Source organism: Scylla paramamosain, chromosome 22 (assembly GCF_035594125.1).
Source record: "Scylla paramamosain isolate STU-SP2022 chromosome 22, ASM3559412v1, whole genome shotgun sequence".
NCBI classification, from domain to species: Eukaryota; Metazoa; Arthropoda; class Malacostraca; order Decapoda; family Portunidae; genus Scylla; species Scylla paramamosain.
Genome location: NC_087172.1, coordinates 11,716,196 through 11,737,380, shown reverse-complemented (window position 1 = coordinate 11,737,380; position 21,185 = coordinate 11,716,196). Strand labels below are relative to the sequence as shown.

The following is a 21,185-nucleotide window of genomic DNA, read 5'->3' as shown; positions in this document are numbered from 1 at the left end:
AACAAGGAATTAGACAAATGACAAATAATTAATAAATACATAAGGAATAATGAATAAACAAAAATTAAGCCAGGAAGACTATTATAATTATTGCAAGGAGACGATATGTATGTATGTATTGTATGTAATTCGAGGTTAAAATGGCTCAAATCTGACCCAACAGCAGGCCATAAGTGAAGGTGTTCCTCAAGGCAGGGAGGGGGGGAGCAATGAATAGGGGAGGGGCTATAAACTATTGGGGGGATATTAATTAATGACGCATCCAGTTTAGCGTGTGTGTATATTTCGCGTTGTGATAATTTAAAGGTTTTCTCGCGTTTTTATCTTTATTTATTGATTGATTTTATTTATTTATTTTATTTTTTTGGCAGGTGTTATATTTGTTGAGTGTTTTAAGTAACTGTGGCTCATTGCATCAAAACTCCATTCATTACCTTCGTGGGAAGGTTCAATTTGGCAAGGTTTTATTTCGCATTTTGGGTTTTGTAGTAAATTATGCATTTTCTCATATTTTTCTTTGCTGGTATTGTCCCTTCCACGCCATATATGACTGGAAAGTTGGGGGCGCCCCCCCCCCACCCTCCACTGCTACGTTTTTTTTTCTTAATCAGTCAGTCAACCAATCAATCAATCCCTTCATGAATCATACCCATTTCCAGGTGTCACCCCCACCCATAGATCTCTCATTCTGTCATGTATGAACAAGTGCTAAGGGCAAGCTGAACAAGTACAAAGGGCAAGCCAGCTGTCTCTTTTAATATTCTTGCCTGAAATAACATTACAAATGAGGGTCTATTAATCATCCATTAAATAATCCATTTTTATTGCTTTCTCATTCTTCTTGCTCTGTGTATTGTTAAATTGGATGGTTATATCATTGTCCCTTCCTGTGTTTTAGTGTGCCATTACCTGTCCTCTCTTCCAGCTGATATTTAGTTTGTACTAAAATAGACTGGCATAACTTTACAATTTATACACAAATAACAACATAAACCAATAATGCATTGATATTATGCATGATAGGAGTGGACATTTCCACTCTACATCATTAATGAATGCATGATGAGACGCACACTATTACAAAGCTAATGAGTTCAATACAAACACTCAATAACAATTTCAATAACTTTATTAAAAATAGCAATCTTTATAAATCATGAAACCAACATCAAATGCACAATAATGCAAACACTTTTTACACACACACTCTTTAATGATATTTCCTAATATACAGTATAATTCCAAACAGAGAGAGAGAGAGAGAGAGAGAGAGAGAGAGAGAGAGAGAGAGAGAGAGAGAGAGAGAGAGAGAGAGAGAGAGAGAGAGAGAGAGAGAGAGAGAGAGAGAGAGAGAGAGAGAGAGAGAGAGAGAGAGAGAGAGAGAGAGAGAGAGAGAGAGAGAGAGAGAGAGAGAGAGAGAGAGAGAGAGAGAGAGAGAGAGAGAGAGAGAGTGATGAACTACCTGGGGTCATAAATGCAAAGTACAGGTATCAGTCAGGCAAAGCATAGTGCTTGCCTGTCTCATATGGAATGTAAAAACATGGCTTCATATCATTCCAGACCTGGGATTATGGCCAAAAGTTACCAAGCAGTGCTGAGCAAAATCCAGTAGAGTAATATTCAGTATCATTGAATTACTGACAAAGTAAAGATCATTATGTGCAATGATACTCACTACCTAGGAGCATTTCAGGTTACTACCAAGAGTCTGACCATGCTGGCAGGGATGGTTAGGCTACAACACATTACATACTTCTCCATTCAAATCAGTCAGCTGATTAAATGGTGAGTTAAACCATTTTGATCATCTAAATCATATTAAGGCATTGGATGAGACCTGGACAGCTTGGGTCAACACCATACATAGGTACTCCACTACTCTGTGGGAGACACTTGATTGTGGCAAGAGTCATCACAATACCAAACACCATCCTTGACAAAGCACAGCATGGCCCACTCATCCACAGGAACCCAGCCATCTGTAAGGAGCAAATTAATGCTGCCCAGTGTCACTCCTCATCACTTTTAGGGAATAAGAAGTAGATCCCACCCCAGCACCATCTTTACATAGAATATAATACAGAGGATAGAGAAGGAATACAAACAGGGCACATGGTATGGTATAGAACACCAACCCTCACTTTTGGAAAACCCCAGCCACTCAGTAGGAGACTGAGTGGCTGGAATACATGGAATACAAAGTGCATGGAATACAGTAGTATTCCATGCAGTTTTTAATACATATAATATATTATAGTGAAAGGAACATATTTATATAACATATATATAAGGACGCTGCTTATCTTCTCGAGCTGCTGAAGGTCATGATCTGCTTCCTTTTCCTGCACCAGCTTTGATATCAAATCCTGCAGGAAACAACTGTGTTAATTCACATTTTGAATAAATCTAATAGATGAAATTTCACTTACAACACCTTATGTGTCTCTGGTGACTCATGGAGGACAGATACATCACCTGAGAGTAAATGGTCAGTGAAGAAGTTGACCCTTGATCCTGGCTAATCACATTAAGTACATTAAACACTCCTGTTAACTAATAAATGAGGGATAGATTTCTCTGGAAGGTTACATTACACTACTTCCCTGGCATTTGAAAACATTTTGCTCTACATGAACTCATATGGAAGCTTTACTGCAACATTAAATCTCAGCTAGATGCCAGATGGTGTAGCCTCCATCACAGAGCAAGGTAATGATATGAAGGCTTAGTACTTTGGTCAACACCTGAATAAGAACCGTTTGAGATGCAGCAGAGATCACTAACCTGCCAGCAATTGAATAAGAAGTGTGTGAGATGCAGCAGAGATCACTAACCTGCCAGCAATTGAATAAGAAGTGTGTGAGATGCAGCAGAAATCACTAATCTGCCATGACATGAATAAGAAGTGTGTGAGATGCAAAAGAGAGCACTAACCTGCAGAGTGGTTTTGCTTCATTTCCTCTCATTCATGATGGAGGCTGGCAAGGTCTAACTCGCGTTCTCGAGCTTGTTGCTTCATCACTCCTCGCTGCAACTGGTAGATGGTGATGTAGTCACCTGAAGAAGGATAAAATTCTTCATTAAAAGACCAAGGAAATGGCATACAGTAAACAGTAAACACTTCCTCCACTTCACTTTTACAGATGATTCAAATGAGCAAAAAACATGCACACACCGATGGACTCTGTCTTCTCATGCACTACAGCATGCTCAAGCTGCTACTTCCTGTCACTCAGCTCAGCCACCTCCTTCATGCTGCAAGTTAACCTGCTCTCCAGGACCCTGTGAGCCTCCTGCAGTTGTTGCAGCTTCTGTTAAAGCTCAGTTCCTCCCAATCCTGTTGTTTCTCCTGATAAAACAATAAGTTTGTTTCTCTCAACTTTTCTTAATACAGCCTCAATAAACAAATCCAATAACAATGCTTTTATTTTGTTATTAATTCAAAAAATTGAGCAACAGTGAGGAAAAATTATTTGCTTTATTATTAGAGAATATAAACTTTCTTACCTTTTGGTTCAGTTATGACATCTTCAGACAACTTTTCATGAGCAAGAGATTCTCCCAGCAGTTTGTTATACTTATCCCTCTCACAGTCTAGCTGAACCTGAAGACTGCTGCACTCACTCTCCAACCTGCTAACCTCAGATGTCAGTGTAGCCACTTGACCCAGCAATTTCCCCTTGGTATCTGTACCTGGAGGTGAAAAATTGATGCAACAGAGGGCCAGCCAAGAATGACCAATGGAAGTAATTAGACGTAATGTAAGAAGTGGGTATAAGACTAAGGGAAATAGAAGGGCAATGGAGAGAGGGTTAGATGCACCAGAAATGTCTGTGGAGCCAGGAAAAATTTAAACTTGTAACAGAGATAACTAAGAGCAACTGTGAATGAATAAATGTGATGTGGCCTCCACCCATGACTGGGAAAATGCAAAAGCAGCACCTCAGACACCAGGACCATGATGACTGGCAGCTCCCAAAATTAGCTGCTGGCTTTTGTACTCCTAGTCACCACAGGAGGCTCATCCACAGCTAATCCTATCAGCTGATCATCTTGGGTGAAGTAATTGTTTATCAGTCTGGCTGTTGAGTCCTGATGCAGAGATGTGTGTGTGTGTGTGTGTGTGTGTGTGTGTGTGTGTGTGTGTGTGTGTGTGTGTGTGTGTGTGTGTGTGTGTGTGTGTGTGTGTGTGTGTGTGTGTGTGTGTGTGTGTGTGTGTGTGTGTGCACTTTGGAAATCCTCCCTCCAAGGAGAATGTCAGTTTGATATACAAATATATATTCATGTGGATGGTAGCTCACATTTAGCTTCTGAGTTCTCACATGAAGACGTGCCATCCTTGTCTTTTTCCTCTGAGGGAGTGACTTTATACTCTGTGATAAGTGCATGCAGCTCACTATTCTGTCTTGTGATGTTTTTTATTTCTATCTGTGAAAGACACAAGAAGGCAGTAAGTTAACTTGTTTAACATGCCACATCATTTTATATATATTATGCCAAGTTTAAACAGGAAAGCCTCACCAGAAGCATCAACTAAAGACCAAAGTGATTAACAAATATTTCACTTTACCACCCTTAATGACAAAAGCTGCTGATGTAGCATCCCATCCATATCCTGCATTTTTACACCTTCATGATTCCAACACTGCATCATTTGTTCATGTCTTAAAGACACGGTCATGACAGAGTAGTCCTCACACTCCTGTCAGTGCTCTTCTGCATACACTTGAGCCTTGCACACTCCAAGCATTCCTTCCACTCATCCTTCCACATCTAAAGCACCATAGTACTCTCCACCCATTTTTAAGGAAACTGTCGCCATGCATAAACAAACACACAACCTCACGTACTCCATGTATTGTTTTCAGTAATGATTAATCTTACAAAGTAAACCAAACTAATATACAAAGACACTTGTGGTACCTTTGAAAGTTTGAGCTTATCTTCTAGTTGTTTAATCAGCTCTGTCAACGTGATATTTTCTTGAGCAAGGTGGTCGTGGCTCAGGCCATTCTCTTCAAAGTGGCTGTGGTTGTGGACCGTCACCAGCTGACCACTAAGGGACTCTGTCTTCTCCCACAACACAGTGATCTCGCGCTCTTTCTGCAACGCCTTTTGCCTGGTGAACAGCGTGGCAAGTGCACATACATTAGAACAGTATGTGACCAATGACGTCTCCATTCTACATTGCCATGACAAGAATACAGGGCTTTACTGAACATAAACCAAGGACGCCTCCATTCTACATTGCCATGACAAGAATACGGGGCTTTACTGAACATAAACCAAGGACGCCTCCATTCTACATTGCCTTCCTTCTTATCTTTCTCCTTTCCTTCTCCATCTTCCTCCTCCTCCTCCTCCTCCTCCTCTCCTTCCTCTTTCTTTCCACCTTCCTCCTCCTCTTGTGACTCTTCACTCTCTTCCTCCTCGTCCTCCTCCTCCCCTGTGCTTCCCTCCTCTGAAAGAAAAGACTTGTTTAAAAAGCAAGCAAATATAGTAGTAATAGTAAAAAAAAGTCAAGTAAATGAAAGTTTATACACATATGAAATTAGTGAAAATTTGACACCAAACATTCTCTATCTGTAACATTACATCAGAATGACGAGAACACAAGATATGAAAAGTGAAAGGGAATGATGTATATAACAAAGAAAAACACTGTATAATGACATATGACAGGAAAATAATCTTGTATACTTGAGTCCCTTAAATACTTGCTTCCTTGTATATTAACTCCCAAAATGCTCATTCCTTGTACTCTCATTTTCAAAACACCTCTTCCTTATATATTGTCACTCAAACACTCCTTTCTTGTACACTTATTCCCAAATCATTCCTGTCTTCCTGTATTCTCATTCTCCAAACACTCCTGCCTCTGCACACCCAGTTCCTCAAAACATTTCTTCATTGTTTACTCATTCCCCAAACACACCAACTTTCTTGTATACTTAGCTCTCAAAAGATGCATTTTTAAACATCCATAACTCCTTTTATTTTCATTCCCCAAACACTCCTGGCTGTGCACACTCCAGCACGTTAACACCACACACACATTCACACTCTTAATATCATCTGTCAGCCCCTAGTGGAAAGGGACAATCTTGTGGCCCACCATACTACACCTCAGGAGGTCAGACACAGCATTCAGTTAACAAAAAATCACATTAACACCCACTCCCCACAGAACATAGTAACACAAAATCAGATTAACACTCACCCCAACGTCACATTCACAAGACAAGTTCTCATCCCACAGCCGTAAACTGTTTGCGGCCACCTACGAGGACCTTGCCAAGAAGATGCTTGCCTACACAACCCCAACGGACACAGCTCTGTACCGGCGCATCCCGGCTAACACGACAGGCCTCGCCAGCATCCTCTTCTTCATCGAGCGACTCCAGAGGTGCTACATACCCACGGGGGAGAAGCCTGTTAGCATGGGAGTTGCTGCTGGCTGGTACATGTTGTCAGCTCTCCTACAACAAGGTGAGGACCTGTTGAGGTGTAAGACTGGTCAGTTCAAGTGTTGGAGCATTTAGTGTTTGGTAAGATGGCTGGTACATGTTGCCAGCCCTCCTACAGCAGGGTGAGGACCTGTTGGGGTATGAGACTAAGTTGAATGCAAGGGTAGTGGTGTTTAATGTTTGATAAGATGGGAATACAGAAAGACAGTTATTAAAGGATAGATTTAAAACTGGGAAACTTTACATGATACCTGGTGTATTTTCATAATTGAGCTGATATTAACTTGAATTAGTTCTGGCATGAGCAATATAAGCAAATGGTGTTAATATGACTGATATGGATATCAAGTAATGTATTCAATTTTATCAGTAGTTCTCTTCATATGATGATATCAACAGTTTTCTTAGTAAGATATGAGATATAAATCTTTTAGAAATGATGAGAAAAACTCTTAAATTGCATTTTCATCTCTGAAACATTTTAAAATGGTCTTTTCTACATTTTTAAATTTAAAAAGATGTGTTACTTTCAAAGATTTTAAATTGCCTTTGCATCATCCTCCATGTCTTAAAATTGCCTTTTCATGGCATCTTTCCCTCCTCCTCTTCCTCCTGCAGGCTCCAACACCTACCCAATCAGCACTGCAGCACGGGTAATCTACTGGGTTGGCTACAGTGTGTCCCTCATTGTGTACACATCATACTCTGCCACACTGGTCTCACATCTTGCTGTGGAGCAGCCTGCACCTCTGCCATTCAGCAACCTGCGGGACCTGTCTAGGCAGTCAGGCTGGGATGCTGGATGCAACAACAATGACCTCTTCCAAGTGACAGCCTCGGTGGGTCCTTGGCTTCTTGCTGTGTGAACTGATATACCATCCAGTGGTTGAGAGTTGAGGAGAGAGAGAGAGAGAGAGAGAGAGAGAGAGAGAGAGAGAGAGAGAGAGAGAGAGAGAGAGAGAGAGAGAGAGAGAGAGAGAGAGAGAGAGAGAGAGAGAGAGAGAGAGAGAGAGAGAGAGAGAGAGAGAGAGAGAGAGAGAGAGAGAGAGAGAGAGAGAGAGAGAGAGAGAGAGAGAGAGAGAGAGAGAGAGAGAGAGAGAGAGAGAGAGAGAGAGAGAGAGAGAGAGAGAGAGAGAGAGAGAGAGAGAATTTTGTTCAGTGCCAGATTTAGGAGTCCACAAAAAGACCAGCTGCCCAGGAGCCTCCACAATCTGGGGTCTCCACAATCTGAGGAGTCTCCCACATAAATATTCTGTAAGTGAAAGAAACTTAAATTAATCAAACACTAGTTTTCTATGAACTAAATATTTTTTTTATTACTATCAAAATAACCACTTGTTTCATTTACACTAAATAAATATGTTCCTTTCACTATAATATATTATATGTATTAAAAACTGCATGGAATACAGATACAAAAATATTAATATAAATATTTCAGGTAGATGGCCTCCACACTCAGGCTGCTCACAGGCCTCCACAGACACAAATCCAGCCCTTGATTTGTAAATTAATTATTTTATTTAATTATTTATTTTTTCTTTGTAAGAGGAGCACTGCCTTAGGGAGGGAGAGGGAGAAAGAGAATAATAAAAAAAAAAAAAAAAAAACGATGCCATTTCTTTAAGAAATGGCATCTGTAATAATAATCTGTTATATGCCATAATAAATTATGGCATATAACATAAAATGTTATATGCCATTTGATAACAGTTTTCTATAGATCTAAGTGTAACTCAGTAAGTTTGTAACACAATCTCCCTTTCCTAAATCCAAATTGCTTTATTATCACTGGGAGAGGCTGGGATGGACTGGGAGAGGCTGGAATGCACTGAGAGAGGCTGGGATGGACTGGGAGAAGCTAGGATGCACTGGGAGAGGCTGGGATGGACTGGGAGAGGCTGGAATGCACTGAGAGAGGCTGGGATGGACTGGGAGAGGCTGGGATGGACTGGGAGAGGCTGGGATGGACTGGGAGAGTCTAGGATGCACTGGGAGAGGCTGGGATGGACTGGGAGAGGCTGGGATGGACTGGGAGAGGCTGGAATGCACTGAGAGAGGCTGGGATGGACTGGGAGAGGCTGGGATGGACTGGGAGAGGCTGGAATGCACTGAGAGAGGCTGGGATGGACTGGGAGAGGCTAGGATACACTGGGAGAGGCTGGGATGAAAAGGCTGGGGCTGGGGCTGAGGCTGGGGGAAAAGGTCAAGAATGTTGGGTGTATCTCCAAGACAGTCAGGAATACGAGTAGGGTGTTGCACCAATTGCTCTAGGTCATGGAGGATAGCAAAGTTGTAGGCTAGTTCACCAGGATGGTCAGTGAAGGGAGAGGAAAGCCAAAGCTGGTGGTGAACATTGAAGTCTCCAAGAATGGAGATCTCTGCAAAAGGGAAGAGGGTCAGAATGTGCTCCACTTTGGAAGTTAAGTAGTTAAAGAATTTCTTATAATCAGAGGAGTTAGGTGAGAGGTATACAGCACAGATAAATTTAGTATGAGAGTGACTCTGTAGTCGTAGCCAGATGGTGGAAAACTCAGAAGATTCAAGAGCGTGGGCACGAGAGCAGGTTAAATCATTGCGCACATAAATGCAGCATCCAGCTTTGGACTGAAAATGAGGATAGAGAAAGTAAGAGGGAACAGAAAAGGAGCTACTGTCAGTTGCCTCAGACACCTGAGTTTCAGTGAGGAAAAGAAGATGAGGTTTAGAAGAGGAGAGGTGGTGTTCTACAGATTGAAAATTAGATCTTTGACTGCGAATGTTGCAGAAGTTAATGAAGAAAAAGTTGAGGGGGGTGTCAAGACACTTAGGGTCTTTGACAGAAAGGCAGTCTGACCTGTGGACATTTATGGTCCCCTCCCCAGATGGGGACTACGAGGCTGGTGTAGGAGTCGCCACGATGATTTTAAAATTTTTGAGTGAAGGGTGTGTGTGTTATTAGGTGCTTGTAGTTTTGTGTGGAGGAAGAGAGTTGTCTTTAGAGGGCAGGCTATGACTGCCCCCTTGTGTTGTGAGACACAAAGGGAAACGTTCAGCGAGGTCACAGCTGGGTTTAATGATAAGTTCACAGCACCCCCTGAACAGTGCTTTAGACCTCACTGGTAGTAATTATCATTTAGGCAGATGTCTACTGCCTCCTCATATATATATATATATATATATATATATATATATATATATATATATATATATATATATATATATATATATATATATACCCAGCCAACATTGGATAATGGGAGGCATGTGGGTGTTTTGTGGGCTACTTTATGGGTCCCATGTGGGCTACCCACATTACTGTAAAACACAGGTTGTTCTTGGAGATTTAAACTTTTTGCATTTATAAATATTCATTCACATGACAGTAAAGATTCATTTTACTAACATGCCAGTTTCTCTTAAACCAAGCAATTTACGTGTAATCTTATCTTACAAATGGCTTGAGGCATTCTCTAACCCTCTTGGAAAGTTGACAGATATAAGTAATACTGCTAATTTTCATTGAAATATTAAAAGAAAATTAAATAAATAAATAAATAAATAAAATAAATAAATAAATAAATAAATAAAAATCTTTTGGTTCAGTGATGTTCCTCATTTTTTGTCCAAGGTTCTAACCATACCTAAACTAACTTAACAACACCAAAACTAACCTAACCATACCTGCTGTAACCTAACCATACCTAAACTAACTTGACCACACCAAAACTAACCTAACCATACCTGCTGTAATCTAACCATACCTAAACTAACTTAACCACATCCAAACCTAACTACACCCAAACTAACCTAACTGTACTTGCTGTAATCTAACCATACCCAAAACTAACCTAACTACACCCAACCATATCAAACCTAACCTAACCATACCTAAACTCAAGGCAAGGTATGGCGTGTCTAGCCAGTGGTAGCCATAATTATTTCCTATTTTCATCAATAAGAAAAGGCATTGAATTCAATTTAAAAAAAAACGTTTCAATTATTGTTAAAGGTTTGTAGAAAAGAATATATCAAGAGCTAGTGTTATTTCATAAGATAGGTAATGAAATACTGGCACATTAATAAAAGTGATATCAAGCCTCAATATACTGACATACGGTAATAACAGTGTAGTACCATCACAATCACCAGCACCACCACCTTACCATTTATATCACTAGACAACCACCTCTACACCGTACGTAATGTACTTTCCACATATAATGCATACCTTTGGGCAAATTGGTGTCAGCGGAGCATTGAATGAATGCCTCTTGGCACTTGCTGGGAGACTGGATGCCTTGGTAATCTGCAGGGATCACCACTTTTTAACACAGGCTAACTTCTTACTTTACACGTTATGGAAGGCATCAAGTATGGCTTCAAGCATTTTAAAGTATTCACAACATTGTCGAGTGCAATTTAAGATACCTTACTTCTGAACTGGTGTGAACCGCCAACGTACTGTTTACAGCACCCGCTGGGTTAAAACGTATGTTCACTTTTTAAATCTCTGAATTAAAGTATATTGCATTTTCAAGTTCAAAAATTAAAAATATTATTGCATGAAAATAATGCACTTTTCTTTCTCTTTCCACAAGTTACCTCCAACAGATTATTAAAGGTAGGTGGAAATTTTATTTAGAGCATGATGAACCCAGCCGTTAGCAGGAAGGCGGCACAACAACGTCAGCGGCGCACCTACAGAGTGAGAAGAGATATTTTCGCTGAGTACGACGATGCTGAGTTACTGAAAAGATTCAGATTGGACCGTGCTGGTATTGTTGCAGTGACTGATATAGTGAGAGACAAGCTGCAAAGTAAAACTGAAAGAAATAGAGCCTTGACCCCTGAGATGGTGGCCATCACATTACGATATTTAGCCACAGGAAAAATGCAACAGTGCAGTTGTGATGATTTTGGAACAACGCAGCCCACTATCAGCCGTGCAATATCACAGACAATTGATGCACTGGCTGACCCAGAAGTAATCTGGCAGTTCGTGGCTTTCCCTCACACCCAGCGTGAAGTGCAGCAAAAACAGGCAGAGTTCATGCAAGTAACTCAGTTTCCCGGTGTTGTGGGAGTGATTGATGGTACTCATATAAGAATTGTGTCTCCTCATGTCGATGAACATGTATATGTGAACAGGAAACGCTATCACAGCATAAATGTGCAAGTAGTATTTGATGCTCACTATAAGATTCTTGACATTGTGGCAAGGTGGCCTGGCTCAGTCAACGATGCAAGAATACTAGATAAGTCAGCACTCAAACTGATGTTTGAGGAACAACATGTACCTGCAGGATGCTACCTTCCCGGGGACAGTGGCTATCCCTGTAAGCAGTGGCTCCTCACTCCTTACCTTCGCCCTCAAACTGTTGCACAAGCTAATTATAACAGGTGGGTTTATTTGTAAATAGTGTTCTGTTAGGTTTAGATATGCTTTGAACGAATCTAGTAGCTTTCTCCCCAGGGCCGCCCTCCCGCGTGTGCCCGCAGCCCCTACAAGAACCGGTCCCTGCCCCCCTTTGGGCACGCTCTCCTCCCAAGGCTAAGTCCCCGGGGCATGGCCGCCCAAACTAACCCCCTCCTCCCAACAGTTCCAGTACCTTACGATGCAGCCGAGGGGACTGACGCCACCACCACCACTGCCACCACCGCCACAACAAGGGTTATTCAAATGGGGAACATGCTTCAGGTGTTGCCCCAAGATGCCTCAGCCCCGCAGCCCCACTTCCCCATGATAGTGCAGGCAGGGAATGTCATACAGGTGAGAGAGAGAGAGAGAGAGAGAGAGAGAGAGAGAGAGAGAGAGAGAGAAAGTTTTTTACATACAGAAAGGAGAGACAGAGATAGAAAATCAATCTTACTACTACTACTACTACTTCTGAGCACCTCCTTCCTCTCAGGTTGTTCCAGCTGACAACACGCAGGTATTAGGGGCAGAAGTCGTTGGAGTTGGTCGGGTCATGCAAGTGGTCGGAGTCCCAGGCTTTCCCCCGACCCCAGCCCCAGACCCCTGCCCCAGCCACCCCTCTCCCTGTGACCCCTGCCCAGTCATCCCTCACCCCCTCCTGCCCCCCTGCGGTGCTGCCAGCGGGGGTGATGGGAGGTGGAGGTGGGCCACACACACCTGGGTTAGCTGTGGCTTGGCTTATCTCCCTCCTCAGCAGGTGAGAGAGAGAGAGAGTGTATATACATCTGTTGTTATTGTATTTATTTGTCTATATTTTCCTTACAGAGTGATTGATTGATTAAATGATATATATTGGTGTTAATATATACAGACAGACTGGTATATAGACATTCTGATATGTGATGGCCAGTCCATGGAGCACAAGGTCTTTGTGGACTAATGAATATTTTACACTAAGGTTTAAGACCAGTGTTTTATTCAGCTATCATGAAAAAAAGAAAAAGACAGTACATAATTATTTAGTAAGTAATTCATAACTTTAACCCAATCAAATTATAGATACATGCAAAAAAGAATTATATCAATAACAAAAGTAAATAATAATAATAATAATAATAATAACTATTACAAATTACAAACAATTACATATGTTTATAATAGTAGAGCTGATTACAATTTGAAAACTAATAAATACAATGAATAATTACTTGTTAAGTGTTGTTTTATCAGTAATTTAAAGGAATGTAATGGTTTGTTTTTAACTGTGTCCGAGAGCCGGGTCCAGTGCTTGGTTCCTCGTGAGACGACACTCTGTTGGGCACGGGAGGTTCAGCAGAAGGGTGTCCTCAAGTTACCTGTCTGTCTTAACTGAATATCATGAGCCCGTGTCTCTTGTGTTTGTATTAAGAGCTTTGTATACAAACGCCAAGGTCTGGAATACAGTAATGTCTCCAGTTTCTAGGAGTTTAAGATCCACTGCTATGTTCGGACTTGTTACTGTTTGTCTTATTCCAAATTAGCTTTTTTGGGGCAAGAAATAATTTATGAGTGTAGGTTGCACTAGGAGAAAGAGAGAGAGAGAGAGAGAGAGAGAGAGAGAGAGAGAGAGAGAGAGAGAGAGAGAGAGAGAGAGAGAGAGAGAGAGAGAGAGAGAGAGAGAGAGAGAGAGAGAGAGAGAGAGAGAGAGAGAGAGAGAGAGAGAGAGAATGTTTGATATTATTATTATTATTATTATTATTATTATTATTATTATTATTATTATTATTATTATTATTACTGCTACATATTTCTCTCTCTCTCTCTCTCTCTCTCTCTCTCTCTCTCTCTCTCTCTCTCTCTCTCTCTCTCTCTCTCTCTCTCTCTCTCTCTCTCTCTCTCTCTCTCTCTCTCTCTTACAATAATAGTTTTACCCTTCTCTCTCATCCTCTCTCCCACTTCCACTCACTCACTCTCTCCCTCCTTTTGCAGCAAATCCCGAGGATCAACGAGGACATGGTGGACCCAGAGATTGCAGCAGCAGCAAGAGAGAGAGAGAGAAGCAAGAGAGGAGGGAGAGGAAGGAGAGGAGGAGGAGAGAGAGGGAGGCCAGGAGGGAGGCACGTCAGAGAGAGAGGGAGAGGAAGAGGTTGATTCTGTTACAACAACAACTGCAACAACAACAACAGTTAGTCAGTGAGGAGGGGGAGGGGCCGTCCTCTGATGCTGAGGATGAGGTATTGTTCAGGGTAAGTAGTAGTAGTAATGCATCATTTTTAAACTTTCCGAGATAATCTTATTTCAACAGGTAGAGATGAAAAAGTCCTCTAACTGACAAAAAAACATTATCTATTTATTTTGTTATGTAGGCCAGCCAGCCGTGGGGGGGACAAAACTTCAATAAAAGAGACTCTCTGAGGTGTGGCTCCCCAAAATAGAATTGCAAATGGTAGCCAGAATTTACATGAATACTGGAGGGTGCTGTCAGGCCAAACCAGCTCCCCATCTGTGCCTATGCAGTGTCTGGCCAGCCACTAGTGTGTTTTGGGGGCTCAGACCAGCAGATTCCCACTGTTTATTCACTGTTTGTGTTGATGCAATGTCTGGCCAGCCACTTGTGTGTTTTGGGGGCTCAGACCAGCAGATTCCCAGTGTTTATTCACTGTTTGTGTTGATGCAGTGTCTGGCCAGCCACTTGTGTGTTTTGGGGGCTCAGACCAGCAGATTCCCAGTGTTTATTCACTGTTTGTGTTGATTTAGTGTTTGGCCAGCCACTTGTGTGTTTTGGGGGCTCAGACCAGCAGATTCCCACTGTTTATTCACTGTTTGTGTTGATCTAGTGTTTGGCCAGCCACTTGTGTGTATGTAGGGGACTCAGACCAGCAGATTCCCACTGTTTATCCACTGTTTGTGTTGATGCAGTGTTTGGCCAGCCACTTGTGTGTTTTGGGGGCTCAGACCAGCAGATTCCTACTATTTATCCACTGTTTGTGTTGATCTAGTGTTTGGCCAGCCACTTGTGTCTATGTAGGGGATTCAGACCAGCAGATTCCCACTGTTTATCCACTGTTTGTGTTGATCTAGTGTTTGGCCAGCCAGTTGTGTGTTTTGGGGGCTCAGACCAGCAGATTCCCACTGTTTATTCACTGTTTGTGTTGATCTAGTGTTTGGCCAGCCACTTGTGTGTTTTGGGGGCTCAGACCAGCAGATTCTCACTGTTTATTCACTGTTTGTGTTGATCTAGTGTTTGGCCAGCCACTTGTGTGTATGTAGGGGACTCAGACCAGCAGATTCTCACTGTTTATCCATTGTTTGTGTTGATGCAGTGTTTAGCCAGCCACTTGTGTGTATGTAGGGGACTCAGACCAGCAGATTCCCACTGTTTATCCACTGTTTGTGTTGATGCAGTGTTTGGCCAGCCACTTGTGTGTATGTAGGGGACTCAGACCAGCAGATTCCCACTGTTTATTCACTGTTTGTGTTGATGCAGTATTTGGCCAGCCACTTGTGTGTATGTAGCGGACTCAGACCAGCAGATTCCCACTGTTTATCCACTGTTTGTGTTGATGCAGTGTTTGGCCAGCCACTTGTGTGTTTTGGGGGCTCAGACCAGCAGATTCCTACTATTTATCCACTGTTTGTGTTGATCTAGTGTTTGGCCAGCCACTTGTGTTTATGTAGGGGACTCAGACCAGCAGATTCCCACTGTTTATCCACTGTTTGTGTTGATCTAGTGTTTGGCCAGCCATTTGTGTGTTTTGGGGGCTCAGACCAGCAGATTCCCACTGTTTATTCACTGTTTGTGTTGATCTAGTGTTTGGCCAGCCACTAGTGTGTTTTGGGGGCTCAGACCAGCAGATTCTCACTGTTTATTCACTGTTTGTGTTGATCTAGTGTTTGGCCAGCCACTTGTGTGTATGTAGGGGACTCAGACCAGCAGATTCCCACTGTTTATTCACTGTTTGTGTTGATGCAGTATTTGGCCAGCCACTTGTGTGTATGTAGCGGACTCAGACCAGCAGATTCCCACTGTTTATCCACTGTTTGTGTTGATGCAGTGTTTGGCCAGCCACTTGTGTGTTTTGGGGGCTCAGACCAGCAGATTCCTACTATTTATCCACTGTTTGTGTTGATCTAGTGTTTGGCCAGCCACTTGTGTTTATGTAGGGGACTCAGACCAGCAGATTCCCACTGTTTATCCACTGTTTGTGTTGATCTAGTGTTTGGCCAGCCACTTGTGTGTATGTAGGGGACTCAGACCAGCAGATTCCCACTGTTTATTCACTGTTTGTGTTGATCTAGTGTTTGGCCAGCCACTTGTGTGTATGTAGGGGACTCAGACCAGCAGATTCCCACTGTTTATCCATTGTTTGTGTTGATGCAGTGTTTGGCCAGCCACTTGTGTGTATGTAGGGGACTCAGACCAGCAGATTCCCACTGTTTATCCACTGTTTGTGTTGATGCAGTGTTTGGCCAGCCACTTGTGTGTATGTAGGGGACTCAGACCAGCAGATTCCCACTGTTTATTCACTGTTTGTGTTGATGCAGTGTTTGGCCAGCCACTTGTGTGTATGTAGGGGACTCAGACCAGCAGATTCCCACTGTTTATCCACTGTTTGTGTTGATGCAGTGTTTGGCCAACCACTTGTGTGTTTTGGGGGCTCAGACCAGCAGATTCCTACTATTTATCCACTGTTTGTGTTGATCTAGTGTTTGGCCAGCCACTTGTGTTTATGTAGGGGACTCAGACCAGCAGATTCCCACTGTTTATCCACTGTTTGTGTTGATCTAGTGTTTGGCCAGCCACTTGTGTGTTTTGGGGGCTCAGACCAGCAGATTCCCACTGTTTATTCACTGTTTGTGTTGATCTAGTGTTTGGCCAGCCACTAGTGTGTTTTGGGGGCTCAGACCAGCAGATTCTCACTGTTTATTCACTGTTTGTGTTGATGCAGTGTTTGGCCAGCCACTTGTGTGTATGTAGGGGACTCAGACCAGCAGATTCCCACTGTTTATCCATTGTTTGTGTTGATGCAGTGTTTGGCCAGCCACTTGTGTGTATGTAGGGGACTGAGACAAGTTTATTTAATGTTCAGTGACCCGTTTGCAGGCACAGGGGTGTTGACGAGCTGGGTGTGCAGGAGACAGACAATTACAAAGGTTTACAGTTCAAATGGTACATGTATCTTCAAAATACAGATAATAAGTAGATAAATATTGAAATTAATATAGAGTACCATTCTTTATTTAACACTTAACCAAACTTAACCAACATACACACACACGCTAACTCAGACAGTTCCCTAACTACCTTACCATCCCGCAGGAGGCCATGTCGGAGGTGCCGGTGGTGGGGTCGCCAGTTCCGGAGTACGAGGTGGAGGAGGAAAAGGAAGAGGAGGACGAGGAGGAGGCACGGATAAGGAAGAAGAAAAGATTATTACCTGTAGCCCTCCCTCCAGCTGATAAGGGGATATTAAGGAGCCCTTCCTACAGGTGTGTCTGTCTACCTGTGTGTCTCTTTCTATCTCTCCTTTTCATTTTTCCAGTTTCCCATTATTTTCTCCACCCTCTCACTGTCTTTTCTCAGCCTCTCACAACCTATCACACCCTCTCCCAGCTATTCACAGCCACTCACAGCCTCTCTCTCACTCTATCTCATTCCCAGTGTATCCAGACCATTCCAGACTCACCCCAAACTGTCCCAAACTGTTGGGATGGACTTCCAGTCCATCCCAACTTCTCACAGCCTCTTCCAGCCTTTCACAGCCTCTCTCTCTCTCTCTCTCTCTCTCTCTCTCTCTCTCTCTCTCTCTCTCTCTCTCTCTCTCTCTCTCTCTCTCTCTCTCTCTCTCTCTCTCTCTCTCTCTCTCTCTCTCTCTCTCTCTCTCTCTCTCTCTCTCTCTCTCTCTCTCTCTCTCTCTCTCTCTCTCTCTCTCTCTCTCTCTCTCTCTCTCTCTCTCTCTCTCTCTCTCTCTCTCTCTCTCTCTCTCTCTCTCTCTCTCTCTCTCTCTCTCTCTCTCTCTCTCTCTCTCTCTCTCTCTCTCTCTCTCTCTCTCATTCCCAATGTATCCAGACCATCCCAGACTCACCCCAAACCATCTCCAAGACTCCCCTTCTCTCTTCCTCTCCTCTCCCTCTCTCTCCCTCCCCTCTCTCACTCTCCTAACTCTCCCCAGGAGAGTCCCCAGTGGTGAGCAGATGGTGATGCTGGAGATGATACTGGCATATTGAGTATTATAATTAGCCATAAACACTTGCTTGCTTACTTTCATGTCTACACAGGTTCGTTCGATGCAAGGAGTTGGCACAGGAGGCGTCCGAGGCTGTGTAGAGCGGCCGTCTGAACCTGGTGCCACAGCTTACTATGTTCAACAGGTGCGTGTGTGTGTGTGTGTGTGTGTGTGTGTGTGTGTGTGTGTGTGTGTGTGTGTGTGTGTTTTGTGTGGTCATTTCACTATCTATCTATCTGTTTAGTTTGTCTCCATCTGTCTGTCTTTCTGTCATTGGTCTGTCTGTCTGTCTGTGTATTGCAATGATTTTTCAGTTATGTATTTTATTTTTTATTCTTGTGTACTTGTGTCTGTCTGTATGTATGTATGTATCAGTCAGTGAGTCAGTCAGTCAGTCACTCAGTTAGTCAGTCATTCAGTCAGTCAGTTAGTCAGTCATTCAGTCAGTTAGTGAGTTAGTCAGTTAGTCAGTCTGTCAGTCACTCACACAGTGTTAATCCTCCTCTTCCTCCTCCTCCTCCTCCTCCTCCTCCTCCTCCTCCTCCTCCTCCTCCTCCTCCTCCTCCTCCTCCTCCTCCTCCTCCTCCTCCTCCTCCTCGTCCACCTCCTCCTCCTCCTCCTCCTCCTCCTCCTCCTCCTCCTCCTCCTCCTCCTCCTCCTCCTCCTCCTCCTCCTGTTCCCCACCACCCCTGCCAAGAGGTGAGTGTATGTACGTGTGTGTGTGTGTGTGTGTGTGTGTGTGTGTGTGTAGTAATAATAGTAATGCTATGTACATATATAAATACTGTTAATATTATTGATAAAAAATATTGATGATGATGATGATGATGATTCAGTGGTGATTATGAAAATGTGCATTACAATATAGGGTAGATATTATTGTTATTACCTGTGTGTGTGTGTGTGTGTGTGTGTGTGTGTGTGTGTGTGTGTGTGTGTGTGTGTGTGTGTGTGTGTATGTGTGTGTGTGAGGAATAATTGAATAATTGAATAATTGATGCTCTCTCCTTTGCTATTCATTATATACATGGACAGATGCCTGAAGGAAGTGTGTGTAAGGGAGGATAAAGAGATCATGCTGGCCTATGCAGACGATGTCGCTGTCGTGACAGGAAGCCAACAAGATCTTCAAGAGGCCATGACAAGATGGAATGATGTTTTAAATAGGGAAGGAATGAGAATGAACAAACAAAAAACTTATTTACTAGTGGACAAGCAACAAGTGATGGTGTGGCTCTGAGCCACTGTAGTAGGGATGTTATGGTTTAAGTGTAGGAAGTTGCAAATGCTCACCTAACAATTGCACCTTAGTAGAAAAACACAAACAGGAAGTTTATGCAAGTTTTTATCCTTATATAAAATGTTGTATTGCATCAAACCTCCATACATTACTGTCTCTATCCAGTATGAGACCGGTGTTCAGGAAGCACAAGCATGTGCTGAATAACAAGAAGCCGGCATTGGTGAAGGTGACAACATTTCATCTATTTATACATACTTTTTATTATTAAAGCTTATCTTATAATTATTTCTGAAGAGATTGACTAATTTTTGTAGTATTTATGACTTAGAACTACGAGTATGATAAAGCTATGAATTGATATAATTCCTGATTTGTTTTATCTTTTCATTATCCTTCCTTTGTTAATTGAGCATTTTATATTACTTAGCTTAAAAATGCAAGAACGGTTCAGAAGTATCCAACCTTGGGCTAAGGGCCAAAATTATGGTATCATTCAAAATGTCCTTCAAAGAAAGCCCTCTGTAATCCAACACACTTAGCCCATTAATCCTTCCATTTCTCATCAATTTGTTCAACATTCATATTTTTCCCTTATAGGGTTGAACAATTTTCATGGGTTCAGAGCAAAAGGCTTCCTCATTCCTCCCCAAGGTATTCTCGGATGGTAAGCAGGTTTGACTCTGGAGCAAACCTGACCAAGGGCTACTGCCCAAGGCTACAGAGGTTCCTCTCCCTGAGGCTGAATGCACCATGTGAGATGGTTCTGTTATGTGGATGAATGTCATGGTGGATAGCAGTGCCACCACATTCCTACAATCATCCATCACTCCACTGCTCAAACGCTTCTGCAACCAATGATAGGTATGCTGCCACATTCTGCATGGTCTCCTTGGCTCTCAGATAAGGATACTGTCAACAGGTTTGGGATTGCCAAAAAATCATAAGGAGCTATGTCTGAAAAGTCCAGAGAGAGAGAGAGAGAGAAAGAATGAGCAAGAGAAAGAGTAGGATGAAGCAAAGGAAGAGTCAAGAGGGAGGAAGAGAGAGTAGGACAAGAAAAAACAGAACAAATAAATCCCCTACACGTCTTGTCTCCATTCACACAAGCCATGAAAAGCTTGTCCATCCCTGAGTGCTCAGAAGCAGTGTTCCACTGATGATGTGGAAACTTGAGACACCCAATCATTTAATGGGCTTTAGTAGGTTTTGTCACCAGTCTTCTGTGTGTCACTGACTACATTTTGAAATTTTTATCTGTTCTATTTAATTTTGTGTGTATGTACACAATGTTTATGGTCAATAAACTATTTATAAAACTATTTATCTGTGTGAGTAAGATAAAAGCAGTTATTGTTATTATTATTATTATTATTATTATTATTATTATTATTATTACACATTTTCCTCCTTGTATTTAAATATTATTATTATTATTATTATTATTATTATTATTATCATGAATTGTTCTTGTTTATAAATAAAATACTGTAACTGATTATTATTTTTTTTATCATTCATTTAGACTCTCTCTCTCTCTCTCTCTCTCTCTCTCTCTCTCTCTCTCTCTCTCTCTCTCTCTCTCTCTCTCTCTCTCTCTCTCTCTCTCTCTCTCTCTCTCTCTCTCGAATAAAATGACTGGTGAAGAACTCTAATAATTAAAGTGCTAAAAAATCCATTAAACTACGAGAAATAAGACAAATAATTAATGACACACCTAATAACACAAACAAGGAGTAATAAACAAAACTTAAGCCAGAAAACACGAAAAGATAAAACTATCATATAAAGAAATACGAAGTAAAAAAAAATCATGAATATCAAATAAATAACTCACATATAATCAATAAACACGTAAGGAACAGTAAATAAAC

The 21,185-nt window shown here is 42.1% G+C and overlaps 3 protein-coding genes and 1 long non-coding RNA gene across 7 annotated transcripts; 2 read left to right on the top strand and 2 right to left on the bottom strand.

The window, feature by feature from the left end:
* Positions 1-1,111: 1,111 nt before the first annotated feature.
* LOC135111548 (uncharacterized) lies at positions 1,112-6,360 on the bottom strand. Of its 3 annotated transcripts, XR_010273795.1 has the most exons (7): positions 6,221-6,360; positions 4,924-5,461; positions 4,302-4,428; positions 3,508-3,693; positions 3,176-3,349; positions 2,935-3,057; positions 1,112-2,366 (listed from the first exon to the last, which is right to left on the bottom strand). XR_010273795.1 is itself a non-coding variant. In XM_064024964.1 (6 exons), exons 2-5 carry the CDS (start codon positions 5,179-5,181, stop codon positions 2,963-2,965), a joined length of 666 nt encoding a protein of 221 aa, XP_063881034.1. In that variant the 5' UTR covers positions 5,182-5,461; positions 6,221-6,360; the 3' UTR covers positions 1,112-2,366; positions 2,935-2,962. The 3 variants fall into 3 exon arrangements, 1 of the variants encoding a protein (XP_063881034.1); XR_010273794.1 differs by having other exon boundaries at positions 2,935-3,349; XM_064024964.1 differs by lacking the exon at positions 3,176-3,349.
* LOC135111549 (glutamate receptor 4-like) lies at positions 6,303-7,495 on the top strand. Its single transcript, XM_064024965.1, has 2 exons — positions 6,303-6,489; positions 7,086-7,495. Exons 1-2 carry the CDS (start codon positions 6,303-6,305, stop codon positions 7,331-7,333), a joined length of 435 nt encoding a protein of 144 aa, XP_063881035.1. The 3' UTR covers positions 7,334-7,495.
* Positions 7,496-11,050: 3,555 nt separating this feature from the next.
* On the top strand, positions 11,051-20,809 carry LOC135111546 (putative nuclease HARBI1). Of its 2 annotated transcripts, XM_064024959.1 has the most exons (7): positions 11,051-11,849; positions 12,050-12,219; positions 12,359-12,622; positions 13,834-14,090; positions 17,165-17,334; positions 18,124-18,216; positions 19,107-20,809. In XM_064024959.1, the coding sequence occupies exons 1-2, from the start codon at positions 11,095-11,097 to the stop codon at positions 12,081-12,083; spliced, it is 789 nt and encodes a 262-aa protein (XP_063881029.1). In that variant the 5' UTR covers positions 11,051-11,094; the 3' UTR covers positions 12,084-12,219; positions 12,359-12,622; positions 13,834-14,090; positions 17,165-17,334; positions 18,124-18,216; positions 19,107-20,809. The 2 variants fall into 2 exon arrangements, with proteins under 2 accessions (XP_063881029.1, XP_063881028.1); XM_064024958.1 differs by having other exon boundaries at positions 18,124-20,809.
* Positions 17,335-17,661, bottom strand: LOC135111551 (uncharacterized). The gene is made up of 2 exons (XR_010273796.1): positions 17,579-17,661; positions 17,335-17,547 (listed from the first exon to the last, which is right to left on the bottom strand). It is a non-coding gene; the product is annotated as an uncharacterized LOC135111551 (long non-coding RNA).
* Positions 20,810-21,185: the final 376 nt, after the last annotated feature.

Bases quoted from the DNA above. Each gene is read 5' to 3' on its own strand.
- LOC135111548 (XM_064024964.1), bottom strand. From the start codon at position 5,181: ATGGAGACGTCATTGGTCACATACTGTTCTAATGTATGTGCACTTGCC. The intron at 4,429-4,923 runs GTACCACAAGTG...TGTCTTTCACAG, and splicing joins ATAAGCTCAAACTTTCAAAG to ATAGAAATAAAAAACATCAC. The intron at 3,694-4,301 runs GTGAGCTACCAT...TTTCACCTCCAG, and splicing joins TGAGAACTCAGAAGCTAAAT to GTACAGATACCAAGGGGAAA.
- LOC135111549 (XM_064024965.1), top strand. From the start codon at position 6,303: ATGCTTGCCTACACAACCCCAACGGACACAGCTCTGTACCGGCGCATC. The intron at 6,490-7,085 runs GTGAGGACCTGT...TTCCTCCTGCAG, and splicing joins GTCAGCTCTCCTACAACAAG to GCTCCAACACCTACCCAATC.
- LOC135111546 (XM_064024959.1), top strand. From the start codon at position 11,095: ATGATGAACCCAGCCGTTAGCAGGAAGGCGGCACAACAACGTCAGCGG. The intron at 11,850-12,049 runs GTGGGTTTATTT...TCCTCCCAACAG, and splicing joins GCACAAGCTAATTATAACAG to TTCCAGTACCTTACGATGCA.